The sequence below is a fragment of the Dioscorea cayenensis genome, unplaced genomic scaffold (assembly GCF_009730915.1).
Source record: "Dioscorea cayenensis subsp. rotundata cultivar TDr96_F1 unplaced genomic scaffold, TDr96_F1_v2_PseudoChromosome.rev07_lg8_w22 25.fasta BLBR01000527.1, whole genome shotgun sequence".
Classification (NCBI taxonomy): Eukaryota; Viridiplantae; Streptophyta; class Magnoliopsida; order Dioscoreales; family Dioscoreaceae; genus Dioscorea; species Dioscorea cayenensis.
The window spans coordinates 25,164-51,925 of NW_024086918.1; the positions used below are offsets into that span (position 1 = coordinate 25,164).

Below are 26,762 nucleotides of genomic sequence, written 5' to 3' on the forward strand. Positions count from 1 at the left end.
ATGACTTCGTGTCCATGGATCTTGACAATAATTTTGAGGGTGCACGGCACTATTATCCCAATAAGAGCGTGGAAGGAGAGGCAAAGGAACCTCTTCGAGGATGGAGATTGTCCGGAAGAGGATCGGGTTCTTCTTGTATTGGTGGTGGATTTGGATCAGCGATCTCATCTAGGCGTTGATCCTCTTCATCCACTAGAAGGCAAAGGAATTGAGGGCGGGTTATATCTCGTGTCCTTTAGTGAACGAAGAGTCACGCTTATAACACAAGCCTCTTTCGCATCTGGTGGCCATCTCAGTTGGTGTGAGTCGCTTAATAGGTATTGACTAGCTTGTTGGATTTGTCCGTAGATGTGTTGGCGGAGCACCAGGCGTGGTGGACGCCGTAATGGTGGTCGAGTGGAGAAACGCAGTGGTCCTAACGAAAAAGCTGTGTCGCATTACATTTATCTTCGACCAATTTGGCCATACCAATGGTATCATGAAGTGACCCTGGTTGGAGGAGATATAATTCACGTTGTATGTCGTCGCTAAGCCGGATTAGAAGCGATTAAGAAGAGCTGCTAGTACTTTCAAGCCAGATGACCCATGTCAATAAGTGTTCAAACTCGGTGAGATATGCAGAATGTAGGTATGTTGTTTGAGCTTGAATAAGCGAGCTTCCGGTTGATAAACTTCAATGGCCCCAAACCATATCTCGGCGAGCTTGATAAATGGCTTCCATGAAGTCAATCGGTTTGCAGATGAAAGCTAGTGGTACCATTGCAAGTGAAGTGCCAGTCATGTGAAAAGTGGTTATGTAGATCTTGTGATCCTCGGGTGTCCCCGTGGAAAGTGTAAAAATTATTCAATCTAGAACACCTAAGAGTGGATATTATCTCCAGAAAACAAAGGTATTTCAAGTTTGGAAGGACGAGGCATCGTTTGTTGAGGATAATCGGTAGAAGAGGGGATTATCGAGGTAGTTAACGATCGGTACCCGTGTGAGTAGAGGGGAGGGTAACAATGGTTGTTGGTGTCCACACTCGAGTTTGGCGAGCTTGAGCATCATGTCGGACATGATCACCTGTTGAGCTATTAATGACTTCTAGAGCGCCTTGAAGAGCTCGGCGTGTTGTTGAATGGATGCAGAGAAGTTGTCAATGCGAGAAAGCATGGAGTCTTGGCTCTTATGGATGTGAGATAGTTAGTCTTCTAGTGCGCGAGATCATGTTGTTATTCTGTCCATGAAGACTCAATGAAAGCACCAGTGTAGCGATCTCAAGATAAGAGGTTGAGAATCAGAGGAGATAAGGGAGGAAAGAGAAAAGAGACATAGGATAAGGAGAGAGAAAAAAGATGATAAGAGGGAGATAATGATAATGAAGGGGTTCATGCCCTCTTCTCTTCATTGGCTCCATTTAAAAGTAAACATAACCAACTTGGCGTCCTGCTGCCTTACATTACACGCTACCCTTAACCATATGTTAAGGTTATATTAAGTGACTAATATTTCATGCACTAACTTCCACATCCCTTTACATGATATACTGTGTTAACTTCCAAGCCTTTTCACATCATGTATTCACGAAAGCGAGTGGCGTTCGTCATTACGCCGATTGGCTCGTCTGGGTCTTTTTAACATTCTTTGTCTTCTCATTATGTCCGCCACCATCGAGTCCCTCATCATCCTTGTTGGTAGCGTTGACCGCGACAATACCTTACATAACAAATTATTTATCTTCAACGCCTTTGGCTTTTTGGCTAAGAATGATGATTTTTCTCAATATTTGTTTATTTTCAGAGATTTGGTTGCATGATAGAAAAACAAAACGGATAATATTGGATAATTTAAATTTTTTTGTTTAATAGTCCAAGGTTGGGTTTGTTTCTCTTTCCTATTTCTCTTAGTTTTGAAGTAAAAAGAATTGTTAATGTTTACAAATATGATAACGAATTTAATAATTAATTTAATAATAAAATTAATAGATAAAAATGATTAATATAATAATTACAGGTATTAATAATATTATCTATGGACATAAATAAAAACATTATGAAAAGTGATGTGGGAGTAACTTTTACTGCGTAGAGCTACATTACATATTTTTTGTAATACTAAATTTGTAAATACATTCAACCAAAACATAAAATTTTTATAATATAATATTTTGAAAGTACATTTAACCAAACACTAGTTTTTAACTACATCAGCTTTTAAAATCTAGGAAATTTTTAGTTACATCAGTAACTTTAAAATCTAATGTATTTAAATTATGCTGAACCAAAACGCCACCCAAGTAAAAAGTGAAATTCATGTCACCAAATTCTCTTTAGATGAAAAAATTTATTCAAGTTATACTTGAAATTCATAAAATTAATTATTTTTCTTTTAAATTTCAATACATAAATAAACTTGAAATAATGAAATAAGACGTGCATAGATGCTTGGAACAGACTCCATTTCAAAATTCATTTTTTGATTTCACAAAAATAGCCGCACAAATTCGAAATATGTGTTGATACTTGATATTGAATCTATTAGTCCCATTTGGGCTTAAGTTTTTGAGCGAAGCCCTAATAAGTAATAATCAACATGTGTTCTATTACTTGTTGAGTTACAATTTAATTAAATGTTTAACCCTCACCATTTGGGTTAAACTAATGGTGGAGATTTTTATTAAAGGCTTGGGTTGGGCTTTAAGTACCTCTGAGACCTCCTTGGAAATCTAGCTAAAAACTTAAAAATAAATAAATAAATAAATAAATAAATGATGACGGGAGTTGGGAAATAACTGGAAGAAAGATGATAATTTTCTTTATTGTGAAGTCAGAAGATCAACTTTCAATGTAATATTGAGGTGAATGGCTTGTTCATTTTTTTTTAAAGATTTTTAGGCATTTAAAAGTATTTTTAGTTCACCAATAATTTTTGGTCTATTGGTATTAGATTCTATAGGTAGAGTATTTGTTTTAAAAAGGAATCAAGGTCAAACTCAAAGCCCATGTAAGATGAAAATATATAGGTGTATTGAGGGTATTAATTTCATATGCATATCTTTGATTTTTAAATAAAAAGACATTTGTCACCTATTTATCAAAAATAAAAATAAATATATGAATAAATAATAATTCTTTAGTTCTTGCTTATGTTGATTTTTACTCCAAAAGATGAAAACATTGTCTTTTGTTATTTTTGTTTATGAATTTTTCTAGTTTGATGTGAGTTTATTTATTTATTGTATTGATACTCTCTCAAAGGAATAATGAAGTCACTATTGTGCTGTCTCTCTCTCTCTCTCTCTCTCTCTCTCTCTCTCTCTTAAATATAAGTTTAGATTATAGCTAACATAAATTTTGTTGATCTCTTTAGGATAGTTTTTTAATTTAGTTGATAGCATATATAAGTGATTAAAAATAAAAGAGAAAATTAATTAAAAAATAGAAAAATAGGGCATCTCAATACTGAAAACAAAACACAAAAAAACAACCTTTAATGTCTAATATTATACTTAGTTAAAATATTTAACCCTTTAATTTACCTTAATGCCACCTAAAATAAATTATCTCTCCAACGATTGTTTTTTTGAGTGTCATTAACACTTTCTATTTGCTGTTAAAACATTTAACCCTTAATTTACTTTAATGCCACATAAAGTGAATGATCTCTCTCCAACGATTGTTTTTGAGTGTCATTAACATTTTCTATTCCTATGTTATTGTTTTTATTAAGCTTTTACATAACTTTTTACTTTTTATCACAAGTGGATTACATAATTTTGTCTCATATTATTAGCTTAGTATATTATGTTTTGTTCAAATTGTCTGTTTTTTTATTTAACAAAATTGTAATTTATCAATTTTCATATAAAAAGAATAAATCATCTTGATGCTTAAGGTTAAATTACATTAAAGAAACTACAAAAATTTATAGAAAAATAATAGTCTCAATGGAATTGATAACTTGAGAAATATTTTTTAGTTAACATGCCATGTACTCATGTGTTACAATGGGTAAAACTCATAAATAATTTAAAATTTATAGCAGTTGAAATTCATTACAATTCCTTTATAAATTATTCAAGACCTATTTCTCTCACCCTCTTGTCCCCCATCTCCTCCTCTATTGTGTGTTCCTTTTTCAATCAACTTGAAATCAAAAACATGTTCATAAAAATAAAAATATATATAAATCTAACAAAGGAACCAGAATCACAAATCAAAAATCAGACAAGTACATGATTCCTCCAAAACACTCCGTCAAATTAAACTTTAAACACATTCTAGATGCCCAAAAAGTAACTATCAAAACAAAATGGAAGAAAACAATCCAAATCGGAATATCAAATGGATACGGAAGAGTATATTTTTAAGTACTGATAAAACCTTTTTGTGTCTTCGTGAGCACTAAAAACATCAATTTTAGTAAATTGACGACCCATGCTTCTCATTAATGTATTTCCCTTAATCTAAGTCATAATTTTTCTTATAAAAATAAATAAATCCAAAAATATATGAGAGTGAAAGAAATCGGTTACAACTACAAGTAAAATACACATGCCGAGAATATAAATATACAAAAATGTTAAAAATATAGAAAAAGACATAATGCAATACAAAGAGTATGAATCGCAAAAATCGTAAAATAGTTAAATGCCACTTTATTAACCTATTTAAAAAGGCACTATTCAAACATAACTATTTTGTCAAACTAGAGTGTTAAGGATCTATAATCCATTCTTCGGTAACATAAAATAAAAATAAAAAAATAAAAATAAAAATAAAAATCTCACCAGCAGTGAAAGAGCTTCACGTATTATATATATATATATATATAGTATATATGATTTTCATATATTATTCTCTTCTGTCCACTTCCGTTTGTCATTTTTCGAATACTGTACCTTGAACTTGACTCCAAGAACACTGAACACCATTATCAATATACTTAAAGCCACAACCGGCTTGTCTATATCTATTGCAACATATATAGTCTTCTCTTCTCCATATGTCCACATTTCCACCTATCAAAAATGCCAAACATCTCATCTTCATGCATCTATATTTCTCAAATTTCCCAAACTAAAAAGTAGAACCAGCAAGCAATCAATGGTTTCCATTCTCCATCTTTTTGCTAATAATCTCATTACCACTCTTAGTTCAATCAGATGAATGGGAACCTTTTTCCAAACTTCCCATCAACTGCAAAGCTCCCTTCACATTGGGACTAACACAAAGCCATCTTCAAGCAAAGAGCTCATTTCAGTCCAAGATGGATCCCTCAGAGACCAATCCTTGTTGCCAAAACAACCTTTCAAGATTTAGCAGGAATGGTCTGGGGTTAACCTTCTCCTTTGGCTTTATTTGTTCTGGTTCTTGTGATTCATTTGTCTTGGCCATTGCCATTATGGTGAAGACCACTGACCAAAGCACAGTTCTGCAAGTAGTATGGTCTGCCAACAGGGACAAAACCTGTCAAGGAGAATGCAACACTTGAGCTAAAGAAAGATGGTAACTTTGTGCTCACTGACATTAATGGCACCATTGTTTGGAGTACTATCACATCAGGCAAGCCAGTTTCAGGGATTAATCTCACAGACAATGGGGAGTTTGATGTTGTTTTGATAGTGAGAACAACATCATTTGGAACTCTTTTGATTTCCCAGTTGATACACTGCTGCCTGGACAGAGACTGGTGGCTTGGCAGAGACTGGTGAGTAGAGCTTCAACTTATAACTGGACTCATTCAGGATCTCATTTTATCTTACTCTCTCCAAGTGGTTTCTCTTCTTTCATAGAATCTGATGGAATACCTCAGGTTTACTATAGAAAAGGAAGTGTTACCATTAATTCAGAGGATGAGGAGGCATATCTGCAGTTCATGAATGGCAATGTAAGTTTGGTTTTGTCTTCAAAGAATCAACTGATGCCTCCGGTGCCACCGACATCATCGCCACAGTTCTTGAGGCTTGATCCTGATGGTCATCTGAGGTTATATCAGCTTGAAGGGTTTATGAAGTGGAAAGTGGTTGCAGACTTGTTAGATGATCAATTGGATTACTGTGATTATCCTTTGGCTTGTGGATATTATGGTGTTTGTTCAAACAAGCAGTGTAGTTGTCCACAAGGGGGAGGAAACCAAACCCTGAATTACTTCTCTGCAGTGAATTATGATGATCCAGTGCAGGGTTGTACTAGTGTGACTCCATTGGATTGTCAGAAATCTCAGAAACATCATCTTTTACATCTTGAGAATGTTTACTACTTTCACCATGATATAACTTCTCAGAGCAAAGTCAGTGTGGAGACTTGCAAGGCCCAGTGCTTGACTCAATGTGGTTGCAAGGCAGTTGGATTTTGCCAGAATTCAACAGCTCTGGTGGGCAGTGTACTTTTGGATCAGCCAACTCTTCTCAATGAAAAAGAGCTCGGCAATCCGAATATAGCTACAATTCATCAGTTTTTCTCAAAGTTCAGGTTCCGGAGCAGTTGAATGCAACTAGAGTTCAGCCAGGTATGAAGCATCAGCACTTCATAATCATGGGATGTATTGCAGGAGGTGTGAGTTACTGTTTTTCCTCGCGTTGATTTGCGTTCGGATTTTTGTATTTGAGAAGGAAAAGGTGCGAGCAAGAGGATGAATATCTCAAATGGGACATTAGTGCAGAGAACTACTTCAATTTGAATCATGCTTCTGAATTACCCGTGAAATTTTGTTTCGAAGATTTGAGGAATGCTACTCATGACTTCAGTAAAGAGCTTGGACGAGGAGGATCGGGTTCGGTGTTTGAAGGAATTCTTAGTAATGGCAGGAAAGTTGCAGTGAAACGAATGGAAAGGATATCACAAGGGAAGAAGCAGTTCTTAGCAGAGATTGAAACAATTCACGGCATTCATCACATCAATCTGGTAAGACTGATCGGGTACTGTGTCGAAAAATCATACTATTTCTTGGTCTATGAATTCATGTCAAATGGATCATTGGATAAATGGATCTTCAACAAAGACAATAATCATAAGCTTGATTGGGGGATTAGACTTCAGATTATCATCAACGTCGCAAAGGGATTGTCTTATCTCCATGAAGATTGCTGCAAGAGGATACTTCATTTAGACATCATGCCACAGAACATTCTCTTGGATGAGAATTTCAATGCTAAGATTGCTGATTTCGGTCTTTCTAAATTAGTGGAAAGGGATCAAAGCAAAGTTATGACAACAATGAGAGGAACACTTGGTTACTTAGCTCCAGAATGGTTGAACTCAGTAATTACTGAGAAGGTCGATGTTTACAGCTTTGGAATTCTTGTTCTTGAGATCATTTGTGGCAGGAAAAACTTTGATTTCTGTCAACCTATAGAGGACATTTACCTATTGAAACTAGTGAAAGAAAAGGCACATGATGATAGATTGCATGAAATTGTAGCAAAGGATGATGGGAATATGGAGCTCCACATGGAAGAGGCTGTGAAAATGATCAGAGTTGCCATGTGGTGTTTACAGAGTGATCACAATTTGAGGCCTGCAATGTCAAAGATTGTTAAAGTTTTGGAAGATGGTATTGATATCAACACAACCATTAATTATGAAATTTTGATTCCGTCTGCATCGTCTGTCATTGATAAACTTTCGCATCCATTTTTCAATTCGGCTTTGCTTGGAATATGATCTGTGTCGTTACATCTCATCAAAGATATCAGTGTACATTTGTTCAATTCTGTATAACTCCTGCTGACCACTTCCATATTTTTTTAAAATAATTTTTCAGAGGAAAAAAGTGTTGATATAATATTTTTCGGTATTTGATCATATTGTAGTTTTTCAGTATTCCAAGTAATTAAACAGCTAAGTAATGAACAAAACTTTAAAAATCCCTTCACCTTCAACACGAGGTTATTGTTTTAGTTATTCACTATCGCTTATCGGTCATAATATTAGAATGACTTTAGATTCAAAATCATATCATCAAACTATTCATAGTCAGTAGTCACAAGATACAATGCAGATGAAAAACAATGAAGACTTGTCAGAAAAATAAAAAAAGAAATCAAAAGATTTTGAGCTCATTTAAATGACAAAAAGGAGATGTGCTTGAAAATGCATACAATTGAATTTCTTCATGATTTGGGAGATGGAAAAGGTTTAGTATAAAATTGAAGGAACCATGGTTTTGTAATAAACTAAAAGCTCATTTGATCATCCAATTCCACAGCTCCTTCCAAGAACTTCCACCACTGTGAGACATAGATGGCCTCTTCTTTATAATCATCATTCAAACACCAAAGCCCAAGTCTAATGAGCTTCAATGCTTCTTCTTCTTCTTCACTCGCAATAAAATTCTCTTTTCGGCCAGTGAACAATGCTAATGAGTTGATTCTCATCGGCTTTTTCTCTTCAACAAGCTCAGTAATCGAACGCGTGAATCATTCTGACCATAGTCCAAGTTTTTTCCTGCAACAAAGGATTTCAAGCAAGACAATGCCGAAGCTATATGTCAGCTTTCACTGTGATGTGCTCTGATGCTGCCATTCTGAGACCAAGTACCCAAGAGTTCCTCTCACTGTTGCAGTGATTTGGCTTCGATCTCTATCAATAACCTTTGCCAATCCAAAATCGGAACCTTCGCATTGAATTTGTCGTCGAAGTAGCATTATGCGGCTTCACATCTAAAATGTACAATCTTTTGCCATGCATTCTTCATGGAGATAAGCCAATCCTTTGGCAATGCCAGTAATGATTTTCAGCTTTGTTATCCAATCAATTTCTTGTTTTCTTTTTACCAAAAATCCAAGTATCTAGTGAGCCATTTGTCATGAACTCATACACTAAAAAGCCTGTGAGATTTCTCTAGCACAAAAGCCAATCAGTTGCACCAAATTGATGTGATGAATGCTCCAATTGTCTTAACCTCTGCTAAAAACTCATCCATTCCTTGGCCATCTCTTTCAAGTCTCTTAACAGCAACCAGTGTTCCATCATTCAGAACACCTCTGAACACAGTGCCAAAGCCACTCTCTCCCAATCGTTTTAGCAGGAACTCTGCAGTGCGATGCAAAGCTCTTTGTAAGAAAATCTCACTGGCATACCTGGAACTTGTTCGATAAACTCATCATCATTGTTATGTCTTCTTCTTCTTCTTGTCCTCCATAATAAAACAACAAAGATGACAGCAAAAACTGAGACAGCAGGGACAACAGCAACAAAGAGACCACAAACACGTTGATTTTCTTTGATTTTCTTGCACTTGATGGGAGAGTAGGAAGTGAAGGAGGGAACAGCAGTGGAAGAAGGACCAGGTGAGCCACTCAGAGCAACTCTCACCTTCAAATACGATGCCGATGTCCTTGAAGACAAAATTGCCAATGAAGAATCTGAAGCTGGTGCGGTGCTACTACAAAACTAGCTCCCTTAGGATCTTCTACTGGCTCTGCTTGGATTGACAATACAATGGATGGTAAATAACTTTACAAACCATTAAATACATCACTGTCCCTGTATAAGAAAACAGCTTCACAACTGGAATTTCTCAGGCAAGCTTCCTTGCAATCATCCAACTTCTGAATGCCGTGAACCGCAGACTCAGGGTCTGAATAAGCCAGAAACTAACTAAGACTACCAAAGTCCACAAGTTTGAAATTATCGGTGAAGATACCAACCTGAGAACAACCAAGTTGAGGAAACTGATCATCATAAGGAGAGAAGTAAGCACCCCCGTCTAGTGATTTTTGGACAAGAGCATTGCCCTTTCCGGCAAACACCATAGTTGCCGCAATGAAGAGGCAACTGGCAGGGATCTCTACTCTGCATGAAATCATAGACAACCATCCAACCTTGCAACCATTGCCAACTATAAATCCTTAAACTACCATCAGAATCCAACCTCATGAAGTCAGAGGCTGGCAGCCACTTTGTTTCATCTAATGCAACACAATAAACCTCTTTCCATATCTTAAATCCCAATACCAAATGCCCATTCTGCAATAGTCACAAAAGCTGAGTGAGTCCTCAGGTGTTGATTGATTACTAAAGAGTCCCCTAAAAACCAAGTAAGGGATTGGTGCCTCTGCATGCACATAAGCAGTGAGCAAATTATGATTTATGGATGAGGAGAACAAACCAGTGCTGAGTTAATGAAATTTGGACTTGATGTTAAGCTCTGGCCTTTCCTAAGAAATTGACTCGAGGCAGAGTATCTGTTGGATGATTGAATGTTTCCCAAACTGATTTGTTTTGTTTGTTGAAGAGAACAAGATTAGGACCATAATCAGCAACCTTCATACCAACAACATTTCAGGGAAGATGCTTTTTGCTAGACCAAACACCATCTCCATTGGAGTTCTTCAGAGATCAAAGCTCCCATTGATGAATTCAAGGTGGCATTTTCTCTCCAACGAGATTGTCACGGTTGGCCGACCATATTATCTGGGGCGGCGTCTAATGTTTACCAGTTCCGAGTCCGAGCTTTCCACAAGAACAACAGCAAACTGGCATAAACCATTCCATGATGGACTGCAAACAAATCCACAGCCATGGCCAAGAATCTCTCTACCTTGGGAACACCAGGACCATATAGAAGTATAAGCCAGACCATCATGCCATCGATGAACTCGACTGAAGGGATGGAGTCATTGTTGTTCTTCCAGGATGTGGAGCCATTTTTAGAAAGAGAATGGTGGTTTTGATCAGACAAATTCAGCTTCGAAACATGGAAGATTGAGACCAGCAAGATGAATGCAAGCAGCGTGGAGCAGGCCATGGAGATGATCATATTGTTGATGATGATACTTTCTTATGTTTGATACAATGCAATTGATATGTTTAGATATATCATTAACAAACATAGTTTTATAATTTCTATCTATCTGAAATGAAAACACTTGGCTTTGTTCCTGTCATTGGCTTAGCAAAATGATCCCAAGAAAACAAGAACTTTGGTGTTTTTCACTAGCGCCGAGCCAGAGAATGAGCAAATATATTTATATCATTTTGGTTCTGTGTGACAATTGACGAGTGTTTGCTCTGGTTTGGCTACAAAATTATCTGAGTGGCTTTTTCCATCCCATCTAGAAGGTGGTGTTAATGTTATGTTTATAACCAATATATGTTGTACAAAAAAACTACTCTGTTTTTGGCTTACTTATTGTATGTCTGTATACGGATATATTAGATATCCACCCATATGCACTTGTAAGGCATTAGGATATAACCAAAAAGTGCAAACAAGAAAATAGAGGTGCAAAGAGAGCATTATAACAGAACAAGGATAAATGAATCGATGCAACCCACGAATTCAAGTGCCAAAAGTTACTAGAAGCTGAATCCCTCGTCAAGTTCCCTTGCTGGAGAAGGACCTTCAGTGCAGAAATTTTCTACCAGTGTTCCTATTATCCATGATAATTTTGGTCCTATTATCCATTTCCTTTTTACTTGAAAAATCAACTAATTTGTTTTGTGTGATTATTTTTAGTGACATGTAGTCCTGTCATTACACGATATATACACATATATATTGGGGAACAAGCCACAGGATAAATTTGAAAACGGTCTGTCATGGACACACCACGTTACTATAAGATGACGGTGGTTAGGATGCATCTAGTAACGTGGTAAAACGGTCTGTCATGGACACACCACAACAAATGAGGGTGAAACATGCGCCAAATCACTTCATATAAATCTGAGTTCTCATATAAGATGACAGGCAATTCTCAGCCTTCCCACTTGTGTTAGGCAGCATGGAGCACTGCTCTTGTTGACCCTTACACGAAAAGGAGCACAAAGTCTGGTAGAGCACACCTTTGATGCCATGATCATTGTTGTAAGTGGTCTAAAAAAACAGCCAGGAAACCAAGTAGGGAGGTAGTATCCTCGACCATGTAGACTTCCCTACCACCAACAGTATGGGAAGGTTCACACTTAGGAAGGCAGGGGCATTAATCAGGGGGAAGGGCATCTCAGTTGGCATCAAAGTGGAGATGTTGGTGAGCATTGAAACATATTGATACCCTCCATGATGGGAAGCTTTTCCCTACCACCAACAGTGTGGGAAGGTTTGCACTTAGGGAGGCAAGGGCCTTAATCACAAAAAATGTCATCTTAGTTGGCATCAAAGTAGAGATGGTGATGAGCATTGAAACATATCGGTGCCCTCAATGATGGAAAGCTTTTCATGTGCATGGAGGGGATTATTATCCTTCTTTCCTTTCGAAATAATGTGCATGGCTCTAGATACCTTCGACAGAGGCCTGTGGGAACTCAACCACATCATTGAGAGGAGTAATGGACCTGACAGAACTTGCTTATGATTCCGAGGTTTTTATCACAAAAAACAAGTTTAGCAGAAACATTAGAAGTAATGGCGTAGGGAAATAGAGTCCTCGATCATGCTAAGCTTATCCACTGCCACCATTATGGGAAGGTTCACACAGGATAGGCTAAGGCCTCAACCACGAAGAAAAGTGTCTCAACATGATTTTCTCACATGAATTTAGTTTATCTATTTTTAATAAATATATATATTTATATATAATGCTCTTATAATATACAAAGTATTTAATTAGGAATTCGGTGGAGTCCTACCGAATGATAGAGTTATTTTTTTTTTATCAAAAATAAAAAAATAAAAAAAACCACCATGATAGAGTTAGTGTGGAAGAGGCTAATGCTCTTTGGTTCATATGGCAAGGCCTAGCCGCTCTTTTAGTCCAAGACTGAGTTTGGGGTCCACAACTATAACTTGATTTTTGAATGCTTCCTTTAATCTAATAAAACAAAACAGTATACATAGTGCCATTTTGTTGTGAACACAGAGCGCTTCTGCTCACCATTCTGAGATTGATACCTATCGTTAATGTGAACCATATGGCTTTACAAATAATTTTTTTATATTAAAATTGGGTGAATTAAAACATGATCATATATTTTAACTGATATTAGTTTAATTAATAGATGTGACACAATTATCTCTAATACAAAAAACGGACAAAAGAAAGTATAGATAACACATGCCTGTTTCAAAGAATACTATCAGAAAAATCCAGTGTAGAACAAAAATACGAACACTGGAAATAAAACAAGCATAAACGGTAAGAACTGTGATTCATGAGAATGACATTGGTACCTTTCATTTAAGGTGCCAAAATAACCTTCCTATTTGGGGAAGGCTTCATTATGAGGTGGATCAAAGCTAATATCATCTTCTAATTTGACCACACCCTCCAAAAACATAACAATTTGAGACATTGAAGGCCTCTTCTTATAGTCCACAATTGTACACCATATTCCAAGCTTCATCATTCTCAGTGTTAATTCTTTTTCATAGTTATTCATCTTCTGCCTTCGTTGCTGAATAATGTGAGTAAGATGGAATTCCTCGGACTTCTTGCGCATAAGTGTCAGCAGAATAACATCTGAACTACATTGGGAGTAATCCAAGTTTCTCCTGCCAAATAGTATTTCTAACATCACAATGCCAAAGCTATATACATCGGCTTTCACAATAATGTGTTGTGAGTGTTGCCACTCTGGTGCTAAATAGCCAAGAGTACCTCTCATGAGTGTATTTGTAAACTGGCACCGATCCCTGTCAATGAACATAGCAAGGCCGAAATCAGAAATTTTAGCATTGAAATGATCATCAAGGAGAATATTATGTGGCTTCACGTCTAAATGAGCAATCCTTTGTCTGCATCCTTCATGCAAATATGCTAGTCCTTTGGCAATGTCAGCTATGATGTTCAGCTTTGTTTCGCAATCAAGATCTTGTTTCATCTCATCAAAGATCCAGCCATCTAATGAACCATTGCTCATGTATTCAAAGACTAAAATCCTATGTAATTTTTCAGCACAGAAGCCAATCAGTCTCACCAAATTGATGTGATGGATGCCACCAATAGTTCTCACCTCAGTTAAGAAATCATCTATGCCTTGCCTCCCAGGCTTGAGTTGTTTCACTGCTACTAACGTCCCATCCTTTAACACGCCCTTAAAGACGACGGCAAAACCACCCCTTCCAATCTCTTGAGAGAAATTATGTGTCACAATGCAGATTTCATTGTAAGAGAACCTCACCGGAGTTCCTGGTTCAAAGTGATCTTGCTCATGCTTAGAAGCTCTAATTTTCCACACAAACATCACAACAATGAGAGCTGAAATGAAGATTGCAATGATACAAGAGCCTGAAAACAATAATATCTTATGGTATTTGCCATTTTTCACAGTTGCAGATAGCGAGGGAGAAATCGGAGAAGATGCACCAGAATAAACTCTCACCTTGAGATATGCTGATGAAACAACATTGCCTTCAGAAATCTTGTTAGCTCTGATGGAGAGGATCTCAGAAGGCAAATAACACCGCCCAACTGAAGCATCATGGTCATACGCAAAGAAAGCAGCTTGGCAAGAGGCATTTCTAGAACATGCCTCCCTGCATTCATGTAGCTCTCCAATGTCGGGCACTGCAGCTTGTGAGTCTGCATAACTGAGATAAGAAAGATTTCCAAAATCCACAAGTTGGTATTGATCTTGCGATGATAATGAACCAATCTGATGGCAACCAAGTTCTGGGGACTGAGCATCCAGAGGAGCAAAGTAATTAACACCATCCAGTGCTTCCGAACAAGAACACTGCCCTTTGTTGCAGACACCATATCTTCCACATGTAAGTGGTAGTTGACACAGGTCACTATTGTACATGAAATCATAAACAACCCTCCATCCTTCTTGGAACATCCAGCTATAAATTCTTAAACCTCCATCAGGATCCAACCTTAAGAAATCAGATGGTTGGTACAACTGTGTTTCAGCCAAAGTGTAAGTGTAGGTCCAATTGCCAAAAAGAAACCCAAGTTGCACCTCCCTGGACTCAAATTTTACATATTGCAGTAACTTCTTCGGCATATTGGTTTTAGGAAGAAAGAAGTATGGCACCGAGATATCTGTATGAATGAATGCAGTTAAAAAACCAAGAGAAATGGATAGAGAGAACAAACCAGTGCCCATGTCTGGGTTAGGCCAGACTTGAAATGAGACTCTGGCCACGCCTGAGTACTTGTCCGGGGAGGAGTGTATCAGTTGGATGATCAAAAGATTGCCAAACTACTCCATTTGAGCTGTTGAAGAGCACTAAGTTTGGCCCACCGGCAATGCTCATACCCACAGCATTCTTCTTGGAGTAGTTGCTTGACCAGATTTTTCCTCCCGCAGAATTCCTCAACATCAAACTCCCATGTGAAAATTCCAAGGTTGCATTCTCCCCGACAAGGTTGTTGTGGTTAGCCGACCATACTACTTGGGGTACTGTCTTCCATGAGTCTGGCGAAGTAGTCTCCAGAAGAATGATCCCAAAACTCACATGAAGCGCTTAGTTGCCAAATGACAGAAGAAGCCACATCCATAACCAAGTTTGCGACCTGACAGGTTATCTCCACTTCCATTCACAAGTATCATGCGAGCAATAGAGCCATCAGAGAACTGTAGTGGGGAAAGAAAATCATTATTATTGATCCAAAGTGTAGTGGAAACATTGTTTGTGAAGTAGATGGTCAGGTCATCAGCCAATGCAAGCTTAGAATCAAAGATGGTGATTCCAAAAAACAGAAGGATAATGTAGCAAGCCATTAGTTGAAACTTTTGCTCCTATACTCAATTTATTGCATAGATGGAATTATTCAAGTGTTTTAATAGCTTCTTGCAGAAAAGTGTAACAGTCTATTTCATGGGTTAGAGGAATCTGCCGCCCAGAGAAAGGTTACCAGTGGCTCTGCTGTATTTTATTATACTGACTGAAGGACATGTGGGTTCAATTCAATCAACATAGTGCTTGACCTTTTCTTTCAGGAAGCAAAGAGCTAATTCTTTTTTCATTCAAGTGAAGAGCACTAATTAAATGTCATCATGTGACACATTGTGAAATATCTTTGTTTTCCTGGAAATTTTTTTTGTTATCAGTAAACAGTAAACAGTAAGCAATTAACAGAACTGTAAATTTAGGACAGAAACAAGTGAATGATTGGAAGAGACTAGGAAAGATACGTAAACATTTGAAATCCAACAAAAGCAATCAGAGGTTTCTATAATGCCCCAAGTTGGGTTTGGAACTTATTGTGATAGAAAAACACACCAACCGAACAAATACTGAATTCAATATTGACCAAGATCCAAGAGTTGAAAGTAACATCAGAAAGAAATAGAAACAGGATGGGAGTTAAACTAGATGCATTGAGGCACTTTTGAAATGAACTAAGTGAGTAAAATGTTGTTTTAATCAAACTGTCCAGAAAAAATCTTTAAGTTTTGAGCTATAATGAATTTTGTTGTACCAAGGCCAATATATATTGTAAAAGTCGGAAGCTTATTGAGCAGGTTTGTGATCATACTGAATTTTGGGATGCTTAACCACAATAAGCACTGAGACACATTCTTAAGTTTCAAACTGGCATATTCCTATCACACAACAAGCATACATTAAAGGTCTGTAAAATAACAATAAAGAAAAGAAAGGGAGCAAACAAACTAACAGAACAGTATTCATAGTTACGAGTCTTTATCAGATGGACAAAATTTGTAACATAAGCATCCAATTCAATCAGCATCAGCATGGAAGCAGAAAGCATATTCCTAAACTAAAAATCAAGTATACACCAAGCTAAATTATTCTCAATTCTTCCTTTCATAATAATGGATAATCCACATTGCTTGCATACAACATTTGTAGTAGCAATGATAACAACTTTAATAACACCTATTTTTGTTGAGCCAAACTATAATGGGTCCCACATCTTTAAAACATGACAAAATGCTATTTACAGTTGTAAAAAATCAGTAAGAAGTTAGTGTATTAATTATCATCAGATATTCAAGCAATAATATGAAACTATCCTGAATCCTGATTGAAATATCCTAGTGCTAATTGTATAGAGAAAGAAAGGAAACCTTATTTTAACGCACAAGAGAAGGCAGTTTCTGGCCCGCATTTGCCTCCATCTACCTCTCGAAGAATCCAAATGTTTCTTCTGTCCACCCAACCCAACATACCACCTGGATTATTGTTGAGTAGATGATAGTCCACGCCAAGTTCTTAATCCAATGTATCCTTCTTGAGATCTAGAGCCAACAACAGCTGTTCACTCTTGCAAAGAACTATTGTCCAAGATGTATATACACACATTAGGTTTTCTACCAAAAGATTCAAGCATTATCAAGCTCCAGCTTGGCTCATAGTACAGAGATTAAAGTCCCAAACATGCTGATGATGGACCAGACGCTCCTCTTACACATTTCATCAAACAGAACCTACACATCACCCAGTGACGATGACAATGTAAAGCATAAAGAAACTAAATATGACACATACCTGTCACAAAATTACCAAAACCAAAAAGTCATATAAACGTCGACAAATCAGCATTTTCCAGTGTATGGTTAAAAATAAAATTCGATTACAATATGCAGCACAGGCATCAACAGTAAGAGATGTGACTCATGAGAATGACATTGCATCTTTCAATGGCAAACAATCATTGATATCTTGCTCTACAGGTGCCAACGTAACCTCCTTATTTGCAAAAGACTCCATGTTAAGGGGTAGATTAAAGCTAATATCCTCTTCTAATTTGACAATACCCTCTAAAAACTTCACTACGTGGGAGATTGAAGGCCTCTTCTTATAGTCCACAATTGTACACCACGCTTTTAGCCTCATCATTCTCCGTGTTAATTCTTCTTCATAATTATATGTTTCCTCTCTTTGCCTCTGAACAATGCCAAGAAGATGGTCTTCTTGGGCTGCTCTGCGCATAAGTGTAATCAGATTAACATCTGAATAGGATTGGGGGTGATCCAAGTTTCTCCGGCCAAATAGAATTACTAACATCACAATACCAAAGCTATATACACCTGCTTTCACAGTAATGTGCTCTGAGTGCTAAATACGGTAGAGTTCCTCTAATAACCGTATTTGTAAACTGGCACCGATCCCTGTCAATGAACTTAGCAAGGCCAAAGTTGGAAATTTTAGCATGGAAATGATCATCCAGAAGAACGTTATGTGGCTTCACATCTAAATGAGCAATCCTTTGCCTGCATTCCTCAGATATGCTAGTCCTTTGGCATTGTCGGCTATGATCTTCAGCATAGTTTTGCAATCAAGATCTTGTTTTGTCATGTCAAAGATCCAACCATCTAATGAACCATTACTCATGTATTCTCATGTATTCAAAGACTAAAATCCTGTGTAATTTTTCAGCACAGAAGCCAATCAGTCTAACCAAATTAATGAGATGGATGCTGCCAATAGTTCTCACTTCAGTCAAGAAATCATCAATTCCTTGCCTCTCATTCTTGAGTTGTTTCACAGCTATTAGTGTTCCATCATTCAACATGCCCTTAAAGATGACACCGGAACCACCTCTCCCAATCTCTTGAGAGAAATTCTGTGTCGCAATGCAGATTTCTTTGTAAGAGAACCTTGCTGGCATTCTTGCTTCTTTTTTCAAGAGGAAATTGCTCACACTTTAGAGCTCTATTTTTCCACAAGACAATGACAACAATGAGAGCAGAAATGAAGATTGTAATGATACGAATGTTTGAAAACAGCAGATCCTTATGATGTTTGACATTTTTTCCAGTTGCAGTTTGTTGAGGAGAAAGGGGTTCTCGTGACAGAGGAGGAATTGAATCAGAATAAACTCTCACCTTAAGATATGCTGATGAAACAACATTGCTTTTAGAAATCTAGTCAGCTTTGATGGAGAGGACCTCAGAAGGCAAATAGCACTGCCCAACTCGAAGCATCATAGTCATATGCAAAGAAAGCAGCTTGGCAAGAGGCATTTCTAGAACACGCCTCCCTGCATTCATGTAGCTCTCCAATGTCACGCACTGCCAATTGTGAGTCCACATAACTGAAATAAGAAAGATCCCTGAAACTCACAAGCTGGCATTGATCTTGTGATGACGATGAGCCACTCTGATGACATCCAAGTTGTGGGGATTGAGTGTCCAAAGGAGCGAAGTAAGCCACACCATCCAGTGCTTTTGGACACGAACATTGTCCTTCTTTGCAGACACCATATCTCCCACATTTAAGAGGGAGTTGGCACAAATCACTATTGTATGTGAAATAAAAAACGACCCTCCATCCTTGTAACATCCAGCTCTAAATTCTTAAACCTCCATCAGGATCCAACCTTAAGAAATCAGATGGTTGGTGCCACTGTGTTTCAGCCAAGGTGAAGGTGGAGGTCACATTGCCAGTCAAAAACACAAGTACCACCTGCCGGCCTTAAAGTCTAGATATTGCAGTAAGTCAGTGGAAGTAGCAGTTTCACTAGCTTCTTTCACAAGAAAGAGGTGTGGAACTGAGATATCTGTATGAATGAATGCAGTTAAAATACCAAAAGATATTGATAGAGAGAACAGATCATTGCCCATGTTTGGGTCAGCCAGACTTGAAATGAGACTCTGGCCATGCCTGAGTACTTGTCCCCGAAGAAGTGAATTGGTTGGATGATCAGAAGATTGCCAAATATTTGCATTAGAGCTGTTGAAGAGAACTAGGTTTGGCCTTCCACTAATGCTCATACCAACGACAGTCTCATTAGAGTTGTCACTTGACCATATGTCTTTTCCTTCCGAGTCAATCAAAACCAAACCTCCAGGGGAAAATTGCTACATTGCATTCTCTCCGACTAGGTTGTTACGGTTAGCTGACCATGCTACATGAGGTGGTATCCTCCCAGTGGTCTCGATGAGGATGATCCCAAACTCACATGAAGCACCATTTGCCAACCGACAGAAGAAGCTGCAGCCATAATCGAGTTTGTGGCCCATCAGGTTATCTCCGCTTCCATTTAGAAGTATCAAACGTGCAAAGAAGCCATCAGAGAACTGCAATGTGGAAAAAGATTCATTGCTATTGATCCAGAATACAGTGGAAACACTGTCAGCGAGATAGATGGTAAGGTTATCAGCAGATGCAAGCTTAGAACTGAAGATGGAGATTCCAAAGAGTACAAGGAAAATGTAGCAGGCCATTAGTTGAAAATTTTTGATCCTCTACTCGATGTATGCCATATATGGAACTGCTCAAGTGTTTTAATAGTTTTCTACAGGAATAAATATCAGTATCTATCTCTAAGGAATATGCCGCCTAGAGGTAACTTCAAACAAGGGCAACTAGATATCAGATATGGCAGTTGGCAAGTGAATTTATTTTTTGGTTTCCATATTAACTGGGAGAATATGTGGGGCCAATTAACAAAGTTCTTGACCTATACCTATTACCATCTAATTCAGAAAGCAGGATGCTATTTCTTTATTCTCTCAATTGAAGAGCATTACTTAAATGCATGGCATCATTCTCTTGCTGGAAATCTTGTTGTTATGCTCAGCAATCACTCTTAATCCCTCAGAACAAGAAACTGACAGTCTACGACAAATCAGAAGAAGATTGGAAGAGAAAAGGAAAGAAATAAACATATTTGAAATCCATAAAAAGAAAAATTATCAGAGGCTTCTACGATGCCCTAAGCGGGGTCAGGACTTATTGTGATAGAAAAACACTCCAACCTGACAAATACTGACTTCAACATTCAATAAAATCCAAGAGTTGAAAACAACCTCCAAACAAGACTAAAATAGGATTAAAATCATTGTCAAATTTCCATTGAGACATTTTTCAATATGAATTATGTGCACAAATGAAGTTTTTATAAAATCATCTAGAATGATTACATTTTAAGCTATCTTGCAGTCAATAAAAGATTTTAACATCTGATAAATAATATTCTTTGATTCACTAAAGTTAAAGAAAAAGAGCAGAATAATAAATGCAAAAAAAAAAAAACAAAAACAAAAACAAAAAAACAAACAAACAAACATTCTATGCTTAATGCAATCCTAGTTCAAAATTATGCATTAAACATGATCAGAAGTAGCTAACGTTCATTGAAAACCAGTATTGCCAAAAATAAAACAATGCAAATAAGATCATTTTCTTAAATATTTTGAATCATGATAAATTATTGGTTGAATTATGTAATCTTGATTTACTATTTTCAATAACCTTTGCATTCCAAAAAGATGAGAGAATGAAGTTCCTAGATGTTTGTTGATTTTTTAATATGATCAGAAAAGAATTGATTAAGTCCAGATAGCTCACAAAAAAGTTCAACACAACATAGACCTTTGATTGTAATCTAACTACTGATTTTAGAAACTGCTCCTTCGAAGCATTTAGGTCTCCTCCTGTTGTCATTTCTTTTGAATTCCAGGAACTTAGCTTCCATGGAAGAATTCGATTAGGGTACTTTCTGATAAACAAAATCATAAAATACACCAAGTTAGTTTATGAAGCAACCAAGGGTCTTTTACACTGAATACATGGTTTCTAATGGAATTATTTGTTGGTATGACATGACGGGAGCATGTCTATCATGCACTTGGAAGCTTATTAAGAGGGTTCATGATCTCAACGAATTTAGGGATGTTGTAACTCGAGGTGCACTCAAGACACATATTTCAATTGCAGGTTGGCATGTCCCTGCACATCCTAATCATTTAATTGGTTAAAACCATTTATTTATTTCGTTCACAAAAATGGAGTAGCTATATCAGATATACAATCATATTGTATTCTCGTGTGGAAGACTATAAAAGTTATATATACCAAGTAAAACCATTCTATACAAGAGACTAAGAGGTGTTTCGTTAATGACTAAACTAGTAAACCAGCTTAAACCAACACCTTAACAAAACACTCCACATGGTATTGGGTTTATTCGATCAAATTTTTCAAAAGATTTAATTGATTAAATATTAATTGCTAATTTGCTATTAAAAATTATCAATATTAACAAAAAAATTTCATTAATCAAGAGCTATAATGTTAATCCTAAAATGTTTATATTAATCAGTTAGTACTAATAAAGTTAAAAGAGTTTAATCAACTTCATACAATAGTTTTCCATAAAAAAAAAAGGTTTCAAACACCAAATCCCAGAGACCAAAAAATCTAGATTCTTTTAATACCCATCTAAACATATCCTAAAGATATTTAGGAGATTCTTGGTGGAAAAATATACATTAATTCACAGTTTCAGCACAGGTATTATTTCATGGAGTGATGATATGTAAAGCAAAAATAGAAATGGCATAGGCATGAGTCTGGTTTAAAATGTTCAGGTAAAGATAAAACATCCACAGGATGCTTCCCATGGCAATGAATCTTTATGGGGAGAGATAAAATTTATAAATTCTTTAAAGAGACAACACAACCTTGTTATTTGAAGGAACCATGAACATGGTAAAAGTAAGCTTACCATGTTCATGAATATGCAACCGATTCTAATGTAAGTTACTACAACACCATCTAATCAACAGCTTTTTTGAGAACAATGCCATCCCTATGGAAGTGGAAATGTTATTCCCAACCTAAAGAAAATTAAGTAGACACCAAGCTAATTTTTCTATTCATAATAATGGATATTTCACATTGCTTGCAACAGCATTCATAACAACAGCGACAACCTGAATAATGCATTTTCATTCTCTTGTACTCAACTTTAATGACTTCTGCATTATTAAAGCATAAGAAAAATGTATTTACGGCTACAGATACTTATGTGATTAATATATTAATGGCAAAGACTTGATGAAATTACGAAATTGCACATATGAATAGATTTAAGAGCTGATCTTTTTATTTTTATAAAAATTAAATTAAGAAAAAGGAGGTAAGATTAACTAATGGAAGCAAACATTATATGAAGAATGAATATGGCCACATAACATCAGCAAGGAACACAATGAAAAGGTTACCTTCCTGTCAATCTCAAGACAAACACCTTTGAGATATTTGTTCTTGCTCATCAGAATGCTGCTTCAGTGCTCTAGCAATCATCATTGGAACTCCAAATTCCTTATCATCATCCTTTCAACTTCTCACAGAGTACCAATTACCAAAGTTGGTTTCCTTCCAGCGGTTTCCTATTTCCTGTTCTGTTTTTTTTTGACACCCCCATCTTGAACAGGATGCTTGCTCTAAATCATTTAGGAGTCCTCACTGATGAAATTTGCAGCTCATTCGCCCCATATCAGGTAATTAACAAGCTTCCCAACATTCATCAGATTAGACTCCATCAACATATTGCCAACCACCAATTTCCCACACATCTGGTTCCACTGCATTCTGCTTTGCCAGACCACAAAGAGCTGCTCTGAATGACATCGTACCACCCTCACAATCCAATCCTTTCACAAACCTTCTAACACTCCCTGCTCCTGGCACAAACCCCTTAAACATCATCTCATCCAAAATTGCCATTGCCTCTCCAAATTCCCCAGATTCACACAAACCATCAAACAGTGTCCTATATGAAACCACATCCGGCCTACACTCCCTTCTCGGCATATCCTCAAACAGGTCAAGTGCATCCCTCCACCTCTTCTCCTTGCAAAACCCAGCAATAATTGTATTATAGCTGAAAACATCTGCCTTGCACCCATTCTTCTCCATCTCATTCAACGCCTCAAAAACAGCATCAAACTCCTTGTCCTCACAAAACCCAGCAATCATGGCATTATAAGTGACAATATCCGGCTTGACACCATTGGTCTTCATCTCTTCAAGAATCCCAACCACTTCTCCCTTCCGGCCAACCCGAAATAGCGCCCGGATTATTGTCGAATACACTGCAGAATCCAAGTTGAGTGCTTGATCCAACAACATCTCATTCTTGAGCTCTAAAGCCAATTCCAACTTTTCACTCTTGCAAAGAGCTTTGATCAAAGACGTGTATATATACACATTGGGCTTTATATCAAAGGATTTAAGCATTTCATCTTTCACCATGAAAGCGTCGTCGAGCTTCAAATCAGCGCAAAGAGCGGAGATCAAAGTCCCGAACGTGGCAACACTGGGCTGGATGCTCCTCTCACGCATTTCATCAAACAGAGTCCGTGCATCATGCAGCGACGTGCAAGCTCGAAGGAGGATGTTGTAAGTGCAAGCATCTGGGGTGACCCCAAGCTCGGTCGAGCCAAGAGCGCGGTGGAGTTCGCGCACGCCGGCGAAGTCACGGCATGAGAGGAGGGCGTGGAGGAGGGTGTTGAAAGAGCGAGAGGTGCGAGTGCAGCGGAAGGAGGGAATGCGGTCGTACGCACGAAGGGCGGCTGCGGGCATGCGTGCGCGGCCGTAGAAGGAGATGATGGAGCAGAAGAGGGGCTCTCTGGGGGTGAAGCGGGTCTCGCGCTGCATCTGGTCGAGGATCACTTCCATCTCCGGGAACATGCGCGCGCGGCCGAGCTTGCAGATGATGAGGTCGTAGGCGCGGGCGCTGTAGCGAAAGGGCCTTCGATTGGAAGTGGAACTCGGGTTAGGGTTTTGGAAGAGATGGAAGGCACGGTTGGGATCCTCCTCGAGACGGAGGCGTGAGAGCAGCCGGAACGGCGATGTCTTTGGCAGGGCTGCCGCCATTATCGCCGGAGAGAACAGAGGAGAAGCTTCGGTCTGGTATTCCGGAGGTAGCAGTGCTTTAACCTAAACCAGTGTTCAGTTGTAGGCTACCCGTAGCCCGTTCCCCGCTGCCCGCCAAAGTTTTTTTTTTGGCAAAAGAGAGCTACAAGTAGCTAAAGAAAACAAAGCAAACTTAGAAAGAAGGGAGGGAAGCCGAGCAGACATCTTCGAGCCAGCGAGGCCAGTCACGTCCTTGAATAAAAAGAGGAACTTGAGGATTTCCAAGGCCATAGTGGGCAAGCCGATCAGCAACAATATTAAGGTCGCGCGGGACGTGATCAAAGGGGAAGTCTGCCCATGAATTTGCAAAGCAATTGATGGATCTGATGATGGATGAGAGTCTCCAAACAGTAAGATTGTTGAAGTTGTTTATAAGCTGGATGGCACGGCAGCAATCAGTGAAAAGCGTGGTAGGAACCCAGTTGTTGGCAGAACAAAGCTCCAAAGCACGAAGAATGGCTCACAATTCAGCTTCAAGGGGAGATGAGCAAAGCAAGTCACCAGCAGCACCTGCAAGCAGAACAACCATTTGATTAGTATAGATAATAAATCCATAACCAGCCATACCTGTCATAGCATCCCAAGCAGCATCAGTGGAGACAATAATGGAATAGTGGGGCCTGCGAGAAGAAATAAATTTTTTCATGCCAAGCAGGGCATTAGCAGTGAAGTAGTCAAGCACTCTAGCCCAGGCCAAATGGGGGATTCGGTTGAAATTTGGGGGTTGATGGCGAAAGACTAGGAAACATCTGACAGTCCAGATTTGCCAAGTAGTGGTTGCAATAATGGCTCTGGCAAATAGAGCATTAATGTGAAGAGGGAAGCCAGAGGTGAGCCAAGAGCCATTTGCAAGCTGGGTAGAAGAAAGGTGTTGGAGGCCCAACCAATTGAGGATAGTGGTCCAACAGCTAGCAGAATAACGACATAACCAGATCAAATGATTTGCATTCTCAGAGTGAATGCCATAGAAGTGACACAAAGTTGCAGGGCCAATGTTCAAGTTATATAAATAATCCCCAGTGGGTAGTTTTCCATGTGCCAATTTCCAGAGGAACACCTTAGTTTTAGGGGCAACCTTAAGAGACCAGATGCGAGACCAGCCAGGCCAAGCACAATGAAGAGGGTCTCCAGAATTAAGGAAGCCATAAACAACAGCCCTGAGTAGAAGGATGGTTAGAGCAGGGCCCCAAACCCAATCATTTTTCACAGTAGAGTCAAAAACCACATCATTAAGCACAATACGAGTCAAATCAGTTCCAAAGAAATCAATGTAAGCTCTACGGTTAAAAGTGTCATTTGAAACAAGTGAGTTAACAATAAGGTTATCAATGGAGTGAATATTGAAAAATGTTGGTTTGTGACTAAGTGGGAGATCCAAAACCCATGGATCATCCCAAGCATTGAGTGAGGCCAGGGATTACAAACAATGAAATGAAAGTTGGGTTTGAGAATATTTAAAGTTTTTAAAATAGCTTTGTGAAAACTAGAAACACCCGACAATGAATCATTATTCCAAATGCGCCCAATTTTTGATATTTATGAGTAAAAAAATAGAAACCCGGACCTTGTCTTCCTTGTTGGCAATAGAAAAAAATATGTTTGGCAAGAAGAGCAAGTCCGACCTTTCTAAGATTACGGAGGCCTAAACCCCCCTCGACTTTGTCAAGGGTAACAGAGTGCCAACCAATAGAATGGAATCCAAATGATCCGTGCCTTGCCTACCCCATAGAAATTTACGAGCCAACTTGGAGATAGAATCCGAATTGAGTCGGGAATATAGAATAAGGAGAGATAGTAAATAGGAAGGGAAAAGATATTAGAGTTGAGGAGGATGATACGACCGGCTTGGGATATATGATTGTGACTCCAATTGTTGATAGAAGAAGCGCTTTTACAAACCCGGATGTTGAAAATGATTCACAGAAAGACGAGAAGGAGCAATCGGGGCTCCCAAATAAGTGAAAGGGAAAGACCCTAGTTTAATGTTTAAAATGACAGCTATAGATTTGGAGACACGTTCATCGAACCAACTAGGCAGGGTAAATTGCGGATTTGTTGAGGTTCGGCCTTTGCCCAAGAAGAGAACTATAGAGATTTAGGCAAAATAAAATGTTTCGCCGAGATTCTAGAAGCCTTGGTAATAAGTATTAAGTTGTCGGCAAAACATGAGATGATTAACTTTTTTAGGCAGAGAAGGATCGAAACCAAAGAGGAAATTTGTGTGAAGAGCATGGTTGAGGATCATAGAAAGATTTTTGAGTGACCGAGGAGG

At 38.0% G+C, this 26,762-nt stretch overlaps 3 protein-coding genes and 1 pseudogene across 4 annotated transcripts; 1 reads left to right on the plus strand and 3 right to left on the minus strand.

Moving 5' to 3' along the window:
- Positions 1-7,644, plus strand: LOC120254603 (G-type lectin S-receptor-like serine/threonine-protein kinase SD2-5). Its single transcript, XM_039262681.1, has 5 exons — positions 1-295; positions 5,136-5,309; positions 5,440-5,689; positions 5,755-6,453; positions 6,594-7,644. Exons 1-5 carry the CDS (start codon positions 1-3, stop codon positions 7,642-7,644), a joined length of 2,469 nt encoding a protein of 822 aa, XP_039118615.1.
- Positions 7,645-12,978: 5,334 nt separating this feature from the next.
- LOC120254599 (G-type lectin S-receptor-like serine/threonine-protein kinase SD2-5) lies at positions 12,979-15,104 on the minus strand. Its single transcript, XM_039262677.1, has one exon. It carries the CDS (start codon positions 14,974-14,976, stop codon positions 13,126-13,128), a length of 1,851 nt encoding a protein of 616 aa, XP_039118611.1. The 5' UTR covers positions 14,977-15,104; the 3' UTR covers positions 12,979-13,125.
- Positions 15,105-17,356: 2,252 nt separating this feature from the next.
- LOC120254601 lies at positions 17,357-19,223 on the minus strand (annotated as a pseudogene).
- Positions 19,224-19,573: 350 nt separating this feature from the next.
- On the minus strand, positions 19,574-25,037 carry LOC120254600 (putative pentatricopeptide repeat-containing protein At1g53330). 2 transcript variants are annotated; one of them, XM_039262678.1, is made up of 2 exons: positions 22,795-25,037; positions 19,574-19,863 (listed from the first exon to the last, which is right to left on the minus strand). In XM_039262678.1, exon 1 carries the CDS (start codon positions 24,449-24,451, stop codon positions 23,105-23,107), a length of 1,347 nt encoding a protein of 448 aa, XP_039118612.1. In that variant the 5' UTR covers positions 24,452-25,037; the 3' UTR covers positions 19,574-19,863; positions 22,795-23,104. The 2 variants fall into 2 exon arrangements, with proteins under 2 accessions (XP_039118612.1, XP_039118613.1); XM_039262679.1 differs by lacking the exon at positions 19,574-19,863 and adding an exon at positions 21,047-21,287.
- Positions 25,038-26,762: the final 1,725 nt, after the last annotated feature.

What these genes read in the sequence shown, in the direction of transcription:
- LOC120254603 (XM_039262681.1), top strand. Translation starts at nt 1, where the DNA reads ATGACTTCGTGTCCATGGATCTTGACAATAATTTTGAGGGTGCACGGC. An exon ending in TGGTGGCTTGGCAGAGACTG is followed by an intron (nt 5,690 to 5,754) that starts GTGAGTAGAGCT and finishes ACTCTCTCCAAG; the next exon opens with TGGTTTCTCTTCTTTCATAG. An exon ending in CAGTTTTTCTCAAAGTTCAG is followed by an intron (nt 6,454 to 6,593) that starts GTTCCGGAGCAG and finishes GTATTTGAGAAG; the next exon opens with GAAAAGGTGCGAGCAAGAGG.
- LOC120254600 (XM_039262678.1), bottom strand. Translation starts at nt 24,451, where the DNA reads ATGGCGGCAGCCCTGCCAAAGACATCGCCGTTCCGGCTGCTCTCACGC.
- LOC120254599 (XM_039262677.1), bottom strand. Translation starts at nt 14,976, where the DNA reads ATGGGCACTGGTTTGTTCTCTCTATCCATTTCTCTTGGTTTTTTAACT.